A 15,154-nucleotide genomic window follows, 5' to 3' on the forward strand; every position below is an offset into this window, starting at 1 on the left:
CTAAACCCACCCCATTGACCAAACCAACCCCAAGGCCACCAAGCCCAGCCCAGTCGAAACCCACCCTACTGACCAAACCCACCTCATTAATCAACTCCACCCCAAGGCCACCAAGCCCACCCCATTGACCAGCCCTACCCCAAACACACCCCAACCCCACCCCATTGACCAACCCTACCCCAACCCCACCCCACTGACCAACCCCACCCTATTATCCAACCCCACCCCACTGACCAAGGTCATCCCAAGCCCACCCCATTGACCAACCCCACTGACCAAACCCACCCTATTACCCAAACCCACCCCACTGACCAAACCCAACCCCACTGACCAACCCCACCCCATTGACCAAACCCATCTCAATCCAATCCCACCGACCAACCCCACCCCAAATCCACCCCAATGCCCCAAAAATACCCCATTGACCACCCCCACCCCACTGACCAAGCCCACCCCACTGACCAACCCCACCCCAAATCCACCCCAATGCCCCAAAAATACCCCATTGACCAAACCCAACCCCACTGACCAACCCTGCCATTGACCAAACCCATCTCAATCCAACCCCACTGACGACCCCCACCCCACTGACCAATGCCCACCCCAAATCCACCCCAATGCCCCAAAAATACCCCACTGACCAAACCCAACCCCACTGACCAAACCCACCCCACTGACCAATGCCCACCCCAAATCCACCCCAATGCCCCAAAAATACCCCATTGACCAAACCCAACCCCACTGACCAACCCTGCCCCATTGACCAAACCCATCCCAATCCAATCCCACTGACCAGCCCCACCCCACTGACCACCCCCACCCCCACCCCAACCCCCCAGGCCTCCCCTCACGGTGGGCCGGTACCTGGGACATGCCCTCCATGTCCAGCTGCACCAGCTCGGCCTGGTTGAACTGCAGCAGCGCCATCCCCACGCGGAACACGATCTCCAGACCCTGCCACCACCAACATGGCCACGTGGTCAGTGTGGCCATCATGGACACCATGGACACCTTGGGGCCACCACCAACACGGCCACGCGGTCAGCGTGGCCATCATGGACACCATGGTCACCATGGGACCACCCCACCCCTGCCACCAACACGGCCACGCGGTCAGTGTGGCCACCATGGACACCATGGTCACCTTGGGGCCACCACAGCCACCCCATCCCTGCCACCACCAACACGGCCACGCGGTCAGTATGGCCATCATGGACACCATGGTCATCTTGGGGCCACCCCACCCCTGCCACCAACACGGCCACATGGTCAGTGTGGCCACCATGGACACCATGGTCACCTTGGGGCCACCACAGCCACCCCATCCCTGCCACCACCAACACGGCCACGCGGTCAGCGTGGCCATCATGGACACCATGGTCACCTTGGGGCCACCCCACCCCTGCCACCAACACGGCCACGCGGTCAGTGTGGCCACCATGGACACCATGGTCACCTTGGGGCCACCACAGCCACCCCATCCCTGCCACCACCAACACGGCCACGCGGTCAGCGTGCCCATCATGGACACCATGGTCACCTTGGGGCCACCACGGACACCATGGGACCACCCCACCCCTGCCACCAACACGGCCACGCGGTCAGTGTGGCCATCATGGACACCATGGTCACCATGGGACCACCCCACCCCTGCCACCAACACGACCACATGGTCAGTGTGGCCATCATGGACACCATGGTCACCTCAGTGCCACCATGGACACCATGGGACCACCCCATCCCTGCCACCACCAACATGGCCAGATGGTCAGTGTGGCCATCGGGGCCACCACAGTCACCTTGGGGCCACCACGGCCACCCCATCCCTGCCACCACCAACACGGCCACATGGTCAGTGTGGCCACCACGGCCACCCCATCCCTGCCACCACCAACACGGCCACGCGGTCAGTGTGGCCATCATGGACACCATGGTCACCTTGGGGCCACCACCAACACGGCCACGCGGTCAGTGTGGCCATCATGGACACCGTGGTCACCTTAGGGCCACCACGGTCATCTCATCCCTGCCACCACCAACATGGCCACATGGTCAGTGTGGCCACCACGGTCACCTCAGGGCCACCATGGACACCATGGGACCACCCCATCCCTGCCACCCCCGCCTGGTCAGCGTGGCCATCGGGGCCACCATGGGGTCACCACAGCCACCTCAGGGCCACCACGGCCACCCCATCCCTGCCACCACCAACACGGCCACATGGTCAGCGTGGCCATCGGGGCCACCACGGGGCCACCATGGTCACCACGGGATCACCCCACCCCTGTCACCACCCACGCCTGGTCAGCGTGGCCATCTGGGCCACCATGGTCATCAGGACCACCCCACCCCTGCCACCACCACACCTGGTCAGCGTGGCCATCATGGACACCATGGGGCCACCATGGACACTCCAGGGCCACCATGGCCACCCTGGGGTCACCATGGCCACCTCGGGGCCACCACGGTCACCTTGGGGCCACTATGGTCATCAGGACCACCCCACCCCTGCCACCACCACATCTGCTCAGCGTGGCCATCATGGACACCATGGGGCCACCATGGTCACTTCAGGGCCGCCATGGGGCCACCATGGTCACCTTGGGGCCACCATGGCCACCTCGGGGAGATCATGGTCATCAGGACCACCCCACCCCTGCCACCACTCACCCGGTCAGTGTGGCTACCATGGCCACCATGGGGCCACCATGGTCACCCTGGAGCCACCTTGGGTCATTGGGGTCACCCTGGGGCCACCCTGGGTCATGGCTGGGTCACCAGGGCCCACCCCAGAGCTCATTTTTGAGGGGTTTGACCCAGCCCAAACTCATTTCTGAGGGACTTCATCAAACCCAACCCATTCTTGAGGGATTTGATTCCACAACAAAACCATTTCTGAGGGATTTGGTCCTACCTCAAGTTTTGAGGGACTTGATCGAACCCAAATCAATTTTTGAGTGATTTGATCAAACCAAACCCATTTTTGAAAGATTTGGTCAAGCCCAAACCCATTTTTGAAGGATTTGATCCACCTCAAACCCATTTTTGAAGGATTTGATCCCCCCCAAACTTAATTCTTGAGGGACTTGGTTCCACCCCAAAACCATTTCTGAGGGATTTGGTTCCACCTCAAATTTTTGAGTGATTTGATCAAACCCAAACAGAGTTTTGAGGGATTTGGCCAAACCCAACCCATTTCTGAGGGATTTGATCAACCCCAAACCCATTCTTGAGGGACTTCACCAAACCAAATCTGTTTTTGAGGGATTTGGTGAAACCACACCCATTTTTCTGGACTTTGATCCAGCCCAAACCCATTTTTGAGGAATTTGATCCACCTCAAACCCGTTCCTGAGGAGTTTGATTCACTCCAAACCCATTCTTGAGGGACTTGGTCAAACCCAAACCCATTCTTGAGGGATTTGGTCAAACCCAACCCATTTTTGAATGATTTGGTCAAACCCAATCAATTTTTCTGGATTTCATCCAGCCCAAACCCATTCTTGAGGGATTTGATCCCCCCCAAACCCATTCCTGAGGAGTTTGATCCATCCCAAACCCATTCTTGAGGGACTTGGTCAAACCAAATCCATTTTTGAGGGATTTGGTCAAACCCAAACCCATTTTTGAAGGATTTGATCCACCCCAAACCCATTCTTGAGGGACTTCATCAAACCAAATCCATTTTTGAGGGATTTGGTGAAACCAAACCCATTTTTCTGGACTTTGATCCAGCCCAAACCCATTCTTGAGGGACTTGATCAAACCCAAACCCATTTTTGAGGGATTTGGTGAAACCAAACCCAGTTTTGAGGAGTTTGATCCACCCCAAATTTGTTTTTGAGGGATTTGGTCAACCCAACCCATTTTTGAGAAGTTTGATCCACCCCAAACCCATTCTTGAGGGACTTGGTCAAACCCAAACCCATTTTTGAGTGATTTGGTCAAACCAAATCAATTTTTTTTGGATTTTTTGCCCCGAATCCCTAATTTTGGGTGGGATGTGGGGCTACCTCGTCCATGAAGATGTCGAAGACGCGCGTGGCCACGGGCAGGGGGAAGGTGGTGAGGAACAGCGTGAGGAACCAGCCCAGATTTGGTTCACATCTCACATTTTGAGGGATTTGGTCAAACCCAACCCATTCTTGATGGATTTGATCCATTGCAAACTCGCTTTTGAGGGATTTGGTCAACCCAAACCCATTTTTGAGGGATTTGGTCAACCCAAACCCATTCCTGAGGAGTTTGATCCACCCCAAACTCATTCTTGAGGGACTTCATCAAGCAAACCCATTTTTGAGGGATTTGATCCACCCCAAACTGTTCCTGAGGAGTTTGATCCACCCCAAACCCATTATTGAGGTATTTACTCAAACCCAAACCCATTTTTGAAGGATTTGGCCAAACCAAACCCATTTTTGAGGAGTTTGATCCACCCCAATCTCATTCTTGCAGGAGTTCATCAAACCCAACCCGTTCTTGAGGGACTTGGTGAAACCCAACCCACTTTGTAGTGATTTACTCAAACCCAAACCCATTTCTGAGGGATTTGATCCACCCCAAACTCATTCTTGAGGGACTTGGTCAAACTGAAATTAATTTTTGAGTGATTGGATCAAACCAAACCCATTTTTGAGGGATTTGGTCAAACCCAAACCCATTTTTGAGGGACTTGATCCAGCCCAAACCCGTTCCTGAGTAGTTTGATCCACCCCAAACCCATTCTTGAGGGACTTGGTCAAACCCAAACCCATTTTTGAAGGATTTGGTCAAACCCAAACTCATTTTTGAGGAGTTTGATCCACCCCAAACCCATTCTTGAGGGACTTTATCAAATCCAAACCCATTTTTGTGGGATTTGGTCAAACCAAATCAATTCTTGAAGGATTTGATCCACCTCAAACCCATTCTTGAGGGACTTCATCAAACCCAAATCCATTTTTGAGGGATTTGGTGAAACCAAACCCAGTTTTGAGGAGTTTGATCCACCCCAAATTTGTTTTTGAGGGATTTGGACAACCCAACACATTTTTGAGGGGTTTGATGCACCCCAATCTCATTCTTGAGGGATTTCATCAACCCAAACCCACTCTTGAGGGACTTGGTTCCACCCCAAAACCATTTCTGAGGGATTTGGTTCCACCTCAAATTTTTGAGTGATTTGATCAAACCCAAACAGAGTTTTGAGGGATTTGGCCAAACCCAACCCATTTTTGAGGGATTTGATCAACCCCAAACCCATTCTTGAGGGACTTCACCAAACCAAATCCATTTTTGAGGGACTTGGTGAAACCCAACCCACTTTTTAGTGATTTACTCAAACCCAAAACCATTTTTGAGGGATTTGATCCACCTCAAACCCATTCTTGAGGGATTTGGTGAAACCCAAACCCATTTCTGAGGGATTTGGTCAAACCAAACCCACTTTTCTGGACTTTGATCCACCCCAAACCCATTTCTGAGTGATTTGGTCAAACCCAACCCATGTTTTTTGGATTTTTGCCCCGAATCCCCAATTTTGGGTGGGATGTGGGGGTACCTCGTACATGAAGATGTCGAAGACGCGCGTGGCCACGGGCAGGGGGAAGGTGGTGAGGAACAGCGTGAGGAACCAGCCCAGATTTGGTTCACATCTCAAATTTTGAGGGATTTGGTCCAATCCAACCCATTCTTGATGGATTTGATCAATTTCAAACTCGTTTTTGAGGGATTTGGTCAACCCAAACCCATTCCTGAGGAGTTTGATCCACCCCAAACTCATTCTTGAGGGACTTCATCAAGCAAACCCAATTTTGAGGGATTTGATCCACCCCAAACCCATTCTTGAGGGACTTGGTGAAACCAAACCCATTTTCTGGACTTTGATCCACCCCAAACCAATTTTTGAGGGATTTGGTCAAACCCAACTCATTTTTGAGGGATTTGATCCACCCCAAACCCGTTCCTGAGGAGTTTGATCCACCCCAAACCCATTCTTGAGGGATTTGGTCAAACTCAAACCCATTTTTCAGTGATTTGGTCAAACCAAACCCATTTTCTGGACTTGGATCCACCCCAAACCCATTTTTGAGGAATTTGATCCACCCCAAACTCGTTTTTGAGGGACTTCATCAAACCCAACCCGTTCTTGAGGGACTTGGTGAAACCCAACCCACTTTGTAGTGATTTACTCAAACCCAAACCCGTTTTTGAAGGATTTGGTCAAACCAAACCCATTTTTCTGGACTTTGATCCACCCCAAACCCATTTTTGAGTGATTTGATCCAACCCAAACCCGTTCCTGAGGAGTTTGATCCAGCCCAAACCCATTCTTGAGGGACTTGGTCAAACCCAAACCCATTTTTGAGTGATTTGGTCAAACCCAACCCATTTTTTTGGGATTTTTGCCCCAAATCCCTAATTCTGGGTGGGATGTGGGGCTACCTCGTACATGAAGATGTCGAAGACGCGCGTGGCCACGGGCAGGGGGAAGGTGGTGAGGAACAGCGTGAGGAACCAGGAGGACGCGTACATGGAGGTGAGGAAGCTCTGAGAGCGGAAATGCACGTTCAGCTCCGGCAGCTGCTCCTGCGGGGAACAGCGGGAATTGGGGGAAATGGGGTTTGGGGGAAATGGGGAATTGGGGGGAAAATGGGGAATTGGGGGGAAAACGGGGATTTGGGGGAAAATGGGGTTTGGGGGAAAAATGGGGTTTGGGGGGAAAATGGGGATTTGGGGTCAGAGAAAAATGGGGATTTGGGGGAAAATGGGGGTTTGGGGGAAAAATGGGGTTTGGGGTGAGAGAAAAACAGGGTTTGGGGGGAAAATGGGGGTTTTGGGGGAAAAATGGGGTTTGGGGGAAAATGGGGTTTGGGGAGAAAAATGGGGTTTGGGGGGAAAACGGGGATTTGGGGGGAAAAATGGGGATTTGGGGTCAGACAGAAATGGGGATTTGGGGTCAGAGAAAAATGGGGATTTGGGGTGAGAGAAAAACGGGGATTTGGGGTTGGAGAAAAATGGGAATTTGGGGTTGGATTTGGTGAGAAAAATGGGAATTTGAGGTCAGACAAAAATGAGGATTTGGGGAGAAAAATGGGGATTTGGGGTCAGACAAAAATGGGGATTTGGGGGGAGAAATGGGGATTTGGGGTGAGAGAAAAATGGGGATTTGGGGTCGGAGAACAATGGGATTTGGGAAGAAAAACGGGAATTTGGGGTGAGAGAAAAACAGGGTTTGGGGGGAAAACGGGGTTTGGGGAGAAAATGGGGTTTGGGGGGAAAAACGGGGTTTGGGGAGAAAAACGGGGTTTGGGGGGAAAAACAGGGATTTGGGAGGAAAAATGGGGGTTTGGGGTGAGGGAAAAATGGGAGTTTGGGGGGGAAAAATGGGGTTTGGGGGGAAAAATGGGATTTGGGGAGAAAAACAGGGTTTGGGGGGAAAAAAGGGGTTTGGGGGGAAAATGGGGTTTGGGGGGAAAAATGGGGTTTGGGGGGAAAAACAGGGTTTGGGGGGGAAACGGGGATTTGGGGGGAAATGGGGTTTGGGGGGAATTGGGGAATTGGGGGAAAATGGGGAATTGGGGTCAGACAAAAATGGGGATTTGGGGGGAGAGAAAAATGGGGGTTTGGGGTCGGAGAACAATGGGATTTGGGGAGAAAAACGAGAATTTGGGGTGAGAGAAAAACGGGGGTTTGAGGAGAAGAATGGGGTTTGGGAAGAAAAACGGGGTTTGGGGGGAAAAATGGGATTTGGGGAAAAAATGGGGATTTGGGGGGAAAAACGGGGATTTGGAGGGAAAAATGGGGATTTGGGGAGAAAAATGGGGAATTGGGGGGAAAACGGGGTTTGGGGAGAAAAATGGGGTTTGGAGGGAAAAATGGGGTTTGGGGGGAAAACAGGAATTTGGGGTGAGAGAAAAACAGGGTTTGGGGGGAAAACGGGGGTTTGGGGGGAAAAATGGGGTTTGGGGGAAAAATGGGGATTTGGGGGGAAAAATGGGGTTTGGGGGGAAATGGGGATTTGGGGGGAAAATGGGGGTTTGGGGGGAAAACGGGGTTTGGGGGGAAAAATGGGATTTGGGGAAAAAATGGGGATTTGGGGGGAAAAATGGGAATTTGGAGAGGAAAATGGGGATTTGGGGAGAAAAACGGGAATTTGGGGTGAGAGAAAAACGGGGGTTTGGGGTTGGAGAAAAATGGGAATTTGGGGTCAGACAACAATGGGGATTTGGGGAGAAAAACAGGGATTTGGGGTTCAGACAAAAATGGGAATTTGGGGTTGGATTTGGTGAGAAAAATGGGAATTTGAGGTCAGACAAAAATGGGGATTTGGGGTCAGAGAAAAATAGGGATTTGGGGGGAAAAACGGGGGTTTGGGGAGAAAAACAGGGATGTGGGGGCAAAATGGGGGTTTGGGGGGCAAAATGGGGGTTTGGGGGGAAAACAGGGGTTTGGGGTCAGAGAAAAATGGGAATTTTGGGTTGGATTTGGGGAGAAAAATGAGGATTTGGGGTCAGAGAAAAATGGGAATTTGGGGTCAGATGAAAACAGGAATTTTGGGTTGGATTTGTGGAGAAAAGCAGGAATTTGGGGTCAGATAAAAACAGGAAATATGGGGTTGGACAAAAATGGGAATTTGGGGTTGGATGTGGGGAGAAAAATGGGAATTTGGGGTTGGACAAAAATGGGATTTTGGGTTCAGAAGAAAACGGGAATTCAGGGTTGGATTCAGGGAGGAAAATGGGAATTTGGGGTTGGACAAAAACGAGCATTTTGGGTTGGACTTGGGGAAAAAAATGGGAATTTGGGGAAAAACAAAAATGGGTATTCAGGGTTGGATTTGGGGAGAAAAATGGGAATATGGGGTTGGATTTGGGGAGAAAAACGGGAATTTGGGGCCAGATAAAGACAGGAATTTGGGGCTTGATTTGGGAATAAAAATGGGAATTCAGGGTGAGACAAAACCAGGAATTTGACATCAGATTCAGGGACAAAAATGGAGATTTGGGGTCGGACAAAAACGGGAATTTGGGGTTGGATTCAGGGACAAAAGTGGGGATTTGGGGTTGGACAAAAATGGGAATTTGGGGTTGGATTCAGGGACAAAAGTGGGGATTTGGGGTCAGAAAAAACGGGAATTCGGGGTTGGATTCAGGGACAAAAGTGGGGATTTGGGGTTGGACAAAAACGGGAATTTGGGGTTGGATTCAGGGACAAAAGTGGGGATTTGGGGTCAGAAAAAACGGGAATTTGGGGTTGGATTCAGGGACAAAAAATGGAGATTTGGGGTTGGACAAAAACGGGAATTTGGGGTTGGATTCAGGGACAAAAGTGGGGATTTGGGGTCAGAAAAAACGGGAATTCAGGGTTGGATTCAGGGAGAAAAATGGGAATTTGGGGTTGGACAAAAACGGGCATTTTGGGTTGGATTTAGGGAAAAAAATGGGAATTTGGGGAAAAACAAAAATGGGTATTCAGGGTTGGATTTGGGGAGAAAAATGGGAATATGGGGTTGGATTTGGGGAGAAAAACAGGAATTTGGGGCCAGATAAAGACAGGAATTTGGGGTTTGATTGGGGAATAAAAATGGGAATTCAGGGTGAGACAAAAACCAGGAATTTGATGTCAGATTCAGGGACAAAAATGGAGATTTGTGGTCAGAAAAAACGGGAATTCAGGGTTGGATTCAGGGACAAAAATGGGGATTCGGGGTTGGACAAAAATGGGAATTCGGGGTTGGATTCAGGGACAAAAGTGGAGATTTGGGGTCAGACAAAATGGGAATTTGGGGTTGGATTCAGGGACAAAAGTGGGGATTTGGGGTCAGAAAAAACGGGAATTTGGGGTTGGATTCAGGGACAAAAAATGGAGATTTGGGGTTGGACAAAAACGGGAATTTGGGGTTGGATTCAGGGACAAAAGTGGGGATTTGGGGTCGGACAAAAACGGGAATTCGGGGTTGGATTCAGGGACAAAAGTGGGGATTTGGGGTCAGACAAAAACGGGAATTTGGGGTTGGATTCAGGGACAAAAGTGGAGATTTGGGGTCAGAAAAAACGGGAATTTGGGGTTGGATTCAGGGACAAAAGTGGGGATTTGGGGTCAGAAAAAACGGGAATTTGGGGTTGGATTCAGGGACAAAAGTGGGGATTTGGGGTCAGAAAAAACGGGAATTTGGGGTTGGATTCAGGGACAAAAAATGGAGATTTGGGGTTGGACAAAAACGGGAATTTGGGGTTGGATTCAGGGACAAAAGTGGGGATTTGGGGTCGGACAAAAACGGGAATTCGGGGTTGGATTCAGGGACAAAAGTGGGGATTTGGGGTCAGAAAAAACGGGAATTCAGGGTTGGATTCAGGGAGAAAAATGGGAATTTGGGGTTGGACAAAAACGGGAATTTGGGGTTGGATTCAGGGACAAAAATGGAGATTTGGGGTCAGAAAAAACGGGAATTTGGGGTTGGATTCAGGGACAAAAGTGGGGGTTTGGGGTTGGACAAAAACAGGAATTCGGGGTTGGATTCAGGGACAAAAGTGGGGGTTTGGGGTTGGACAAAAACGGGAATTCGGGGTTGGATTCAGGGACAAAAGTGGGGATTTGGGGTCAGAAAAAACGGGAATTCAGGGTTGGATTCAGGGAGAAAAATGGGAATTTGGGGTTGGACAAAAACGGGCATTTTGGGTTGGATTTAGGGAAAAAAATGGGAATTTGGGGAAAAACAAAAATGGGTATTCAGGGTTGGATTTGGGGAGAAAAATGGGAATATGGGGTTGGATTTGGGGAGAAAAACAGGAATTTGGGGCCAGATAAAGACAGGAATTTGGGGTTTGATTGGGGAATAAAAATGGGAATTCAGGGTGAGACAAAAACCAGGAATTTGATGTCAGATTCAGGGACAAAAATGGAGATTTGTGGTCAGAAAAAACGGGAATTCAGGGTTGGATTCAGGGACAAAAATGGGGATTCGGGGTTGGACAAAAATGGGAATTCGGGGTTGGATTCAGGGACAAAAGTGGAGATTTGGGGTCAGACAAAATGGGAATTTGGGGTTGGATTCAGGGACAAAAGTGGGGATTTGGGGTCAGAAAAAACGGGAATTTGGGGTTGGATTCAGGGACAAAAGTGGGGATTTGGGGTCAGAAAAAACGGGAATTTGGGGTTGGATTCAGGGACAAAAAATGGAGATTTGGGGTTGGACAAAAACGGGAATTTGGGGTTGGATTCAGGGACAAAAGTGGGGATTTGGGGTCGGACAAAAACGGGAATTCGGGGTTGGATTCAGGGACAAAAGTGGGGATTTGGGGTCAGACAAAAACGGGAATTTGGGGTTGGATTCAGGGACAAAAGTGGAGATTTGGGGTCGGACAAAAACGGGAATTCGGGGTTGGATTCAGGGACAAAAGTGGGGATTTGGGGTCGGACAAAAAACGGGAATTTGGGGTTGGATTCAGGGACAAAAGTGGGGATTTGGGGTCGGACAAAAATGGGAATTCAGGGTTGGATTCAGGGACAAAAATGGAGATTTGGGGTCAGACAAAAACGGGAATTTGGGGTTGGATTCAGGGACAAAAGTGGAGATTTGGGGTCAGACAAAAACGGGAATTTGGGGTTGGATTCAGGGACAAAAGTGGGGATTTGGGGTCAGAAAAAACGGGAATTTGGGGTTGGATTCAGGGACAAAAGTGGGGATTTGGGGTTGGACAAAAACGGGAATTCGGGGTTGGATTCAGGGACAAAAACGGGAATTTGGGGTTGGATTCAGGGACAAAAAATGGAGATTTGGGGTTGGACAAAAACGGGAATTTGGGGTTGGATTCAGGGACAAAAATGGAGATTTGGGGTTGGACAAAAACGGGAATTCGGGGTTGGATTCAGGGACAAAAGTGGGGATTTGGGGTTGGACAAAAACGGGAATTTGGGGTTGGATTCAGGGACAAAGTGGGGGTTTGGCTCTGTCCTGTCCCACCTGCAGCAGGAACTCGAACTGGTAAATGCAGAGCCCCAGCTCGGCCATGCTGGGCTTGAAGAGCTCTCGCAGCCGGTACTCCTGCATCAGGCGCACGAACACGCTGAACGCCTCCTCCTCCGGCATCTGCGGTGGGAAAAACGCAGGATTCCCAAAAAAACCCGGGAATTCCCAGCAGAATCCATGGAATTCCCATCAGAATTCATGGAATTCCCAGCAAAAACCCCAAAATTCCCATCAAAACCTCAGAATTCCCACCAAACGCTGAACGCCTCCTCCTCCGGCATCTGCGGAGATTCCCAAAAAACACCGGAATTCCCAGCAAAAACCACAACATTCCCAGCAAAAACCCCAAAATTCCCATCAAAACCTCAGAATTCCCACCAAACACTGAACGCCTCCTCCTCTGGCATCTGTGATGGGACATTCCCAAAAAACACCAGGATTCCCAAAAAAACCTGGAAATTCCCATCAAAATCCCCAAAATTCCTACCAAAAACCCGGGAATTCTCAGCAGAATCCATGGAATTCCCAGCAGAATCCATGGAATTCCCATCAGAAATCCCGAAATTCCCAGCAAAAACCACAAAATTCCCACCAAACGCTGAACGCCTCCTCCTCCAGCGTCTGGGGTGAGATTCCCAAAAAAACCTGGGAATTCCCATCAGAATCCCAGGAATTCCCATTAAAACCCCGAAATTCCCAAAAAAATCCCTGAAATTCCCAGCAAAACCCACAAAATTCCCAGCAGAACCCCAGAATTCCCACCAAACGCTGAACGCCTCCTCCTCCGGCATCTGGGGAGATTCCCAAAAAAAAACGGGAATTCCCAGCAGAATCCATGGAATTCCCAGCAAAAACCCCGAAATTCCCAGCAAAAACCCCGAAATTCCCAGCAAAAACCACAAAATTCCCATGGAACCCTGAACGCCTCCTCCTCCGGCATCTGCGGAGATACCCAAAAAAACCCGGGAATTCCCAGCAGAATCCATGGAATTCCCAGCAAAAACCCAGGAATTCCCAGCAAAATCCACAGAATTCCCAGGAGAACTCAACAATTCCCATGGAACGCTGAACGCCTCCTCCTCCGGCATCTGCGGAGATTCCAAAAAAAACCGGGAATTCCCAGCAAAATCCATGGAATTCCCATCAGAATCCACAGAATTCCCAGCAGAATCCATGGAATTCCCATCAGAATCCATGGAATTCCCAGCAGAAACCCGAAATTCCCAGCAAAAACCCGTAATTCCCACCAAACGCTGAACGCCTCCACCTCCGGCATCTGTGGTGGGAAAAATATGGGATTCCCAAAAAAAACGGGAATTCCCATCAGAATCCCAGGAATTCCCAGTAAAACCCCGAAATTCCCAAAAAAATCCCTGAAATTCCCAGCAAAAACCACAAAATTCCCAGCAGAACCTCAGAATTCCCACCAAACGCTGAACGCCTCCTCCTCCGGCATCTGGGTGAGATTCCCAAAAAACACCGGGAATTCCCAGCAGAATCCATGGAATTCCCGCATAAACCCCCAAAATTTCCCCCAAAAACCCCCCCAAAATTCCCACAAAAAAAATGGAATTCCCAAAAAACCCTCAGAAATTCCCAGAAAAACCCACCCATAATTCCCCAAAAAACCCCCAGAATTCCCAAAACCCTGGAATTCCCAAAACCCCCCAGAATTCCCAAACCCCCCCAGAATTCCCAAAACCCCCGGAATGCCCCCCCCGTGCCCACCTGCATCAGCAGCAGTCCCACGATGAAGGCGCTGCCCTGGCAGTACCCGACCTCCCGATCCACCAGGGAATAGGCCTGAGAATGGCACCTGGGTCACACCTGTGCCACCTGTGCCACCCGTGTGCCACCTGTGTGTCACCTGTGTCACCTGGGTCACCTCTGTGCCACCTGTGCCACCTGTGTGTCACCTGGGTCACCCCTGTGCCACCCCTGTGCCACCTGTGCCACCCCTGTGCCACCTGTGTGTCACCTGTGTGTCACCTGTGTGTCACCTGTGTCACCTGGGTCACCTCTGTGCCACCTGTGCCACCCCTGTGCCACCTCTGTGTCACCTGTGTGTCACCTGGGTCACCTGTGTGTCACCTGTGTGTCACCTGTGCCATCCCTGTGTGTCACCTGTGTGTCACCTGTGTGTCACCTGTGCCATCCCTGTGTGTCACCTGTGTGTCACCTGGGTCACCCCTGTGTCACCTGTGTGTCACCTGTGTCACCTGTGTCACCCCTGTGCCACCTGTGTCACCCCTGTGCCACCTGTGTGTCACCTGTGTGTCACCTGTGTGTCACCTGTGTGCCACCTGTGTGCCACCTGGGTCACCTGTGCCACCCCTGTGCCACCTGTGTGCCACCTGTGTCACCTGTGTGTCACCTGTGTGCCACCTGTGTGTCACCACTGTGCCACCCCTGTGCCACCTGTGTGCCACCTGTGTCACCTGTGTGCCACCTGTGCCACCTGTGCCATCTGTGTGCCACCTGTGTGTCACCTGTGTGTCACCTGAGTCACCTGGGCCACCTGTGCCACCCCTGTGTGCCACCTGTGTCACCTGGGTCACCTCTGTGCCACCTGTGTGTCACCTCTGTGCCACCTGTGTGTCACCTGGGTCACCCCTGTGCCACCTGTGTGCCACCTGTGTGCCACCTGTGTGTCACCTGTGCCACCCCTGTGCCACCTGTGTGCCACCCCTGTGCCACCTGTGCCATCTGTGTGCCACCTGTGTGTCACCTGTGTGTCACCTGAGTCACCTGGGCCACCTGTGCCACCCCTGTGTGCCACCTGTGTCACCTGGGTCACCTCTGTGCCACCTGTGTGTCACCTCTGTGCCACCTGTGCCACCTGTGTGCCACCTGTGTCTCACCTGTGTGTCACCTGAGCCACCTCTGTGCCACCCCAGTGCCCCCAGTGTCACTTCTGTGCCGCCACCTGTGTGCCACCTCCTGACCCTGTGCCACCCATGTCACCCCAGTGTCCCCAATGTCACCTCTGTGCCATCTCACCCTGTCCCTGTGTCCCCAGTGTCACCTCCTGTGCCACCCCTGTGTCCCCAGTGTCACCTCCTGTGCCACCTTCTGTCCCTGTGCCACCCCTGTCCTCAATGCCACCTCCTGTGTCACCTCACCCTGTCCCTGCGCCACCCGTGTCCTCAATGCCACCTCTATGCCATCTCCTGTGCCACCTCCTGTGCCACCCCGTGTCACCCC

The 15,154-nt window shown here is 51.4% G+C and overlaps 1 protein-coding gene across 16 annotated transcripts in view; it reads right to left on the reverse strand.

Annotated features, from left to right (window-relative positions):
* EVI5L (ecotropic viral integration site 5 like) overlaps positions 1 to 15,154 on the reverse strand; it is a 69,524-nt gene that overhangs the window by 26,482 nt on the left and 27,888 nt on the right. For all 16 annotated transcript variants that reach the window (XM_074530219.1, XM_074530220.1, XM_074530221.1 and 13 more), the window contains 4 exons: positions 13,679 to 13,753; positions 11,945 to 12,070; positions 6,424 to 6,567; positions 865 to 954 (listed from right to left, as the gene is read on the reverse strand). In XM_074530219.1, coding sequence (XP_074386320.1) covers positions 865 to 954; positions 6,424 to 6,567; positions 11,945 to 12,070; positions 13,679 to 13,753 — 435 coding nt within the window. The remainder of the gene's footprint in view (positions 1 to 864; positions 955 to 6,423; positions 6,568 to 11,944; positions 12,071 to 13,678; positions 13,754 to 15,154) is intronic.

The sequence above is a fragment of the Zonotrichia albicollis genome, chromosome 32, assembly GCF_047830755.1.
Source record: "Zonotrichia albicollis isolate bZonAlb1 chromosome 32, bZonAlb1.hap1, whole genome shotgun sequence".
In the NCBI taxonomy this organism is placed as follows: domain Eukaryota; kingdom Metazoa; phylum Chordata; class Aves; order Passeriformes; family Passerellidae; genus Zonotrichia; species Zonotrichia albicollis.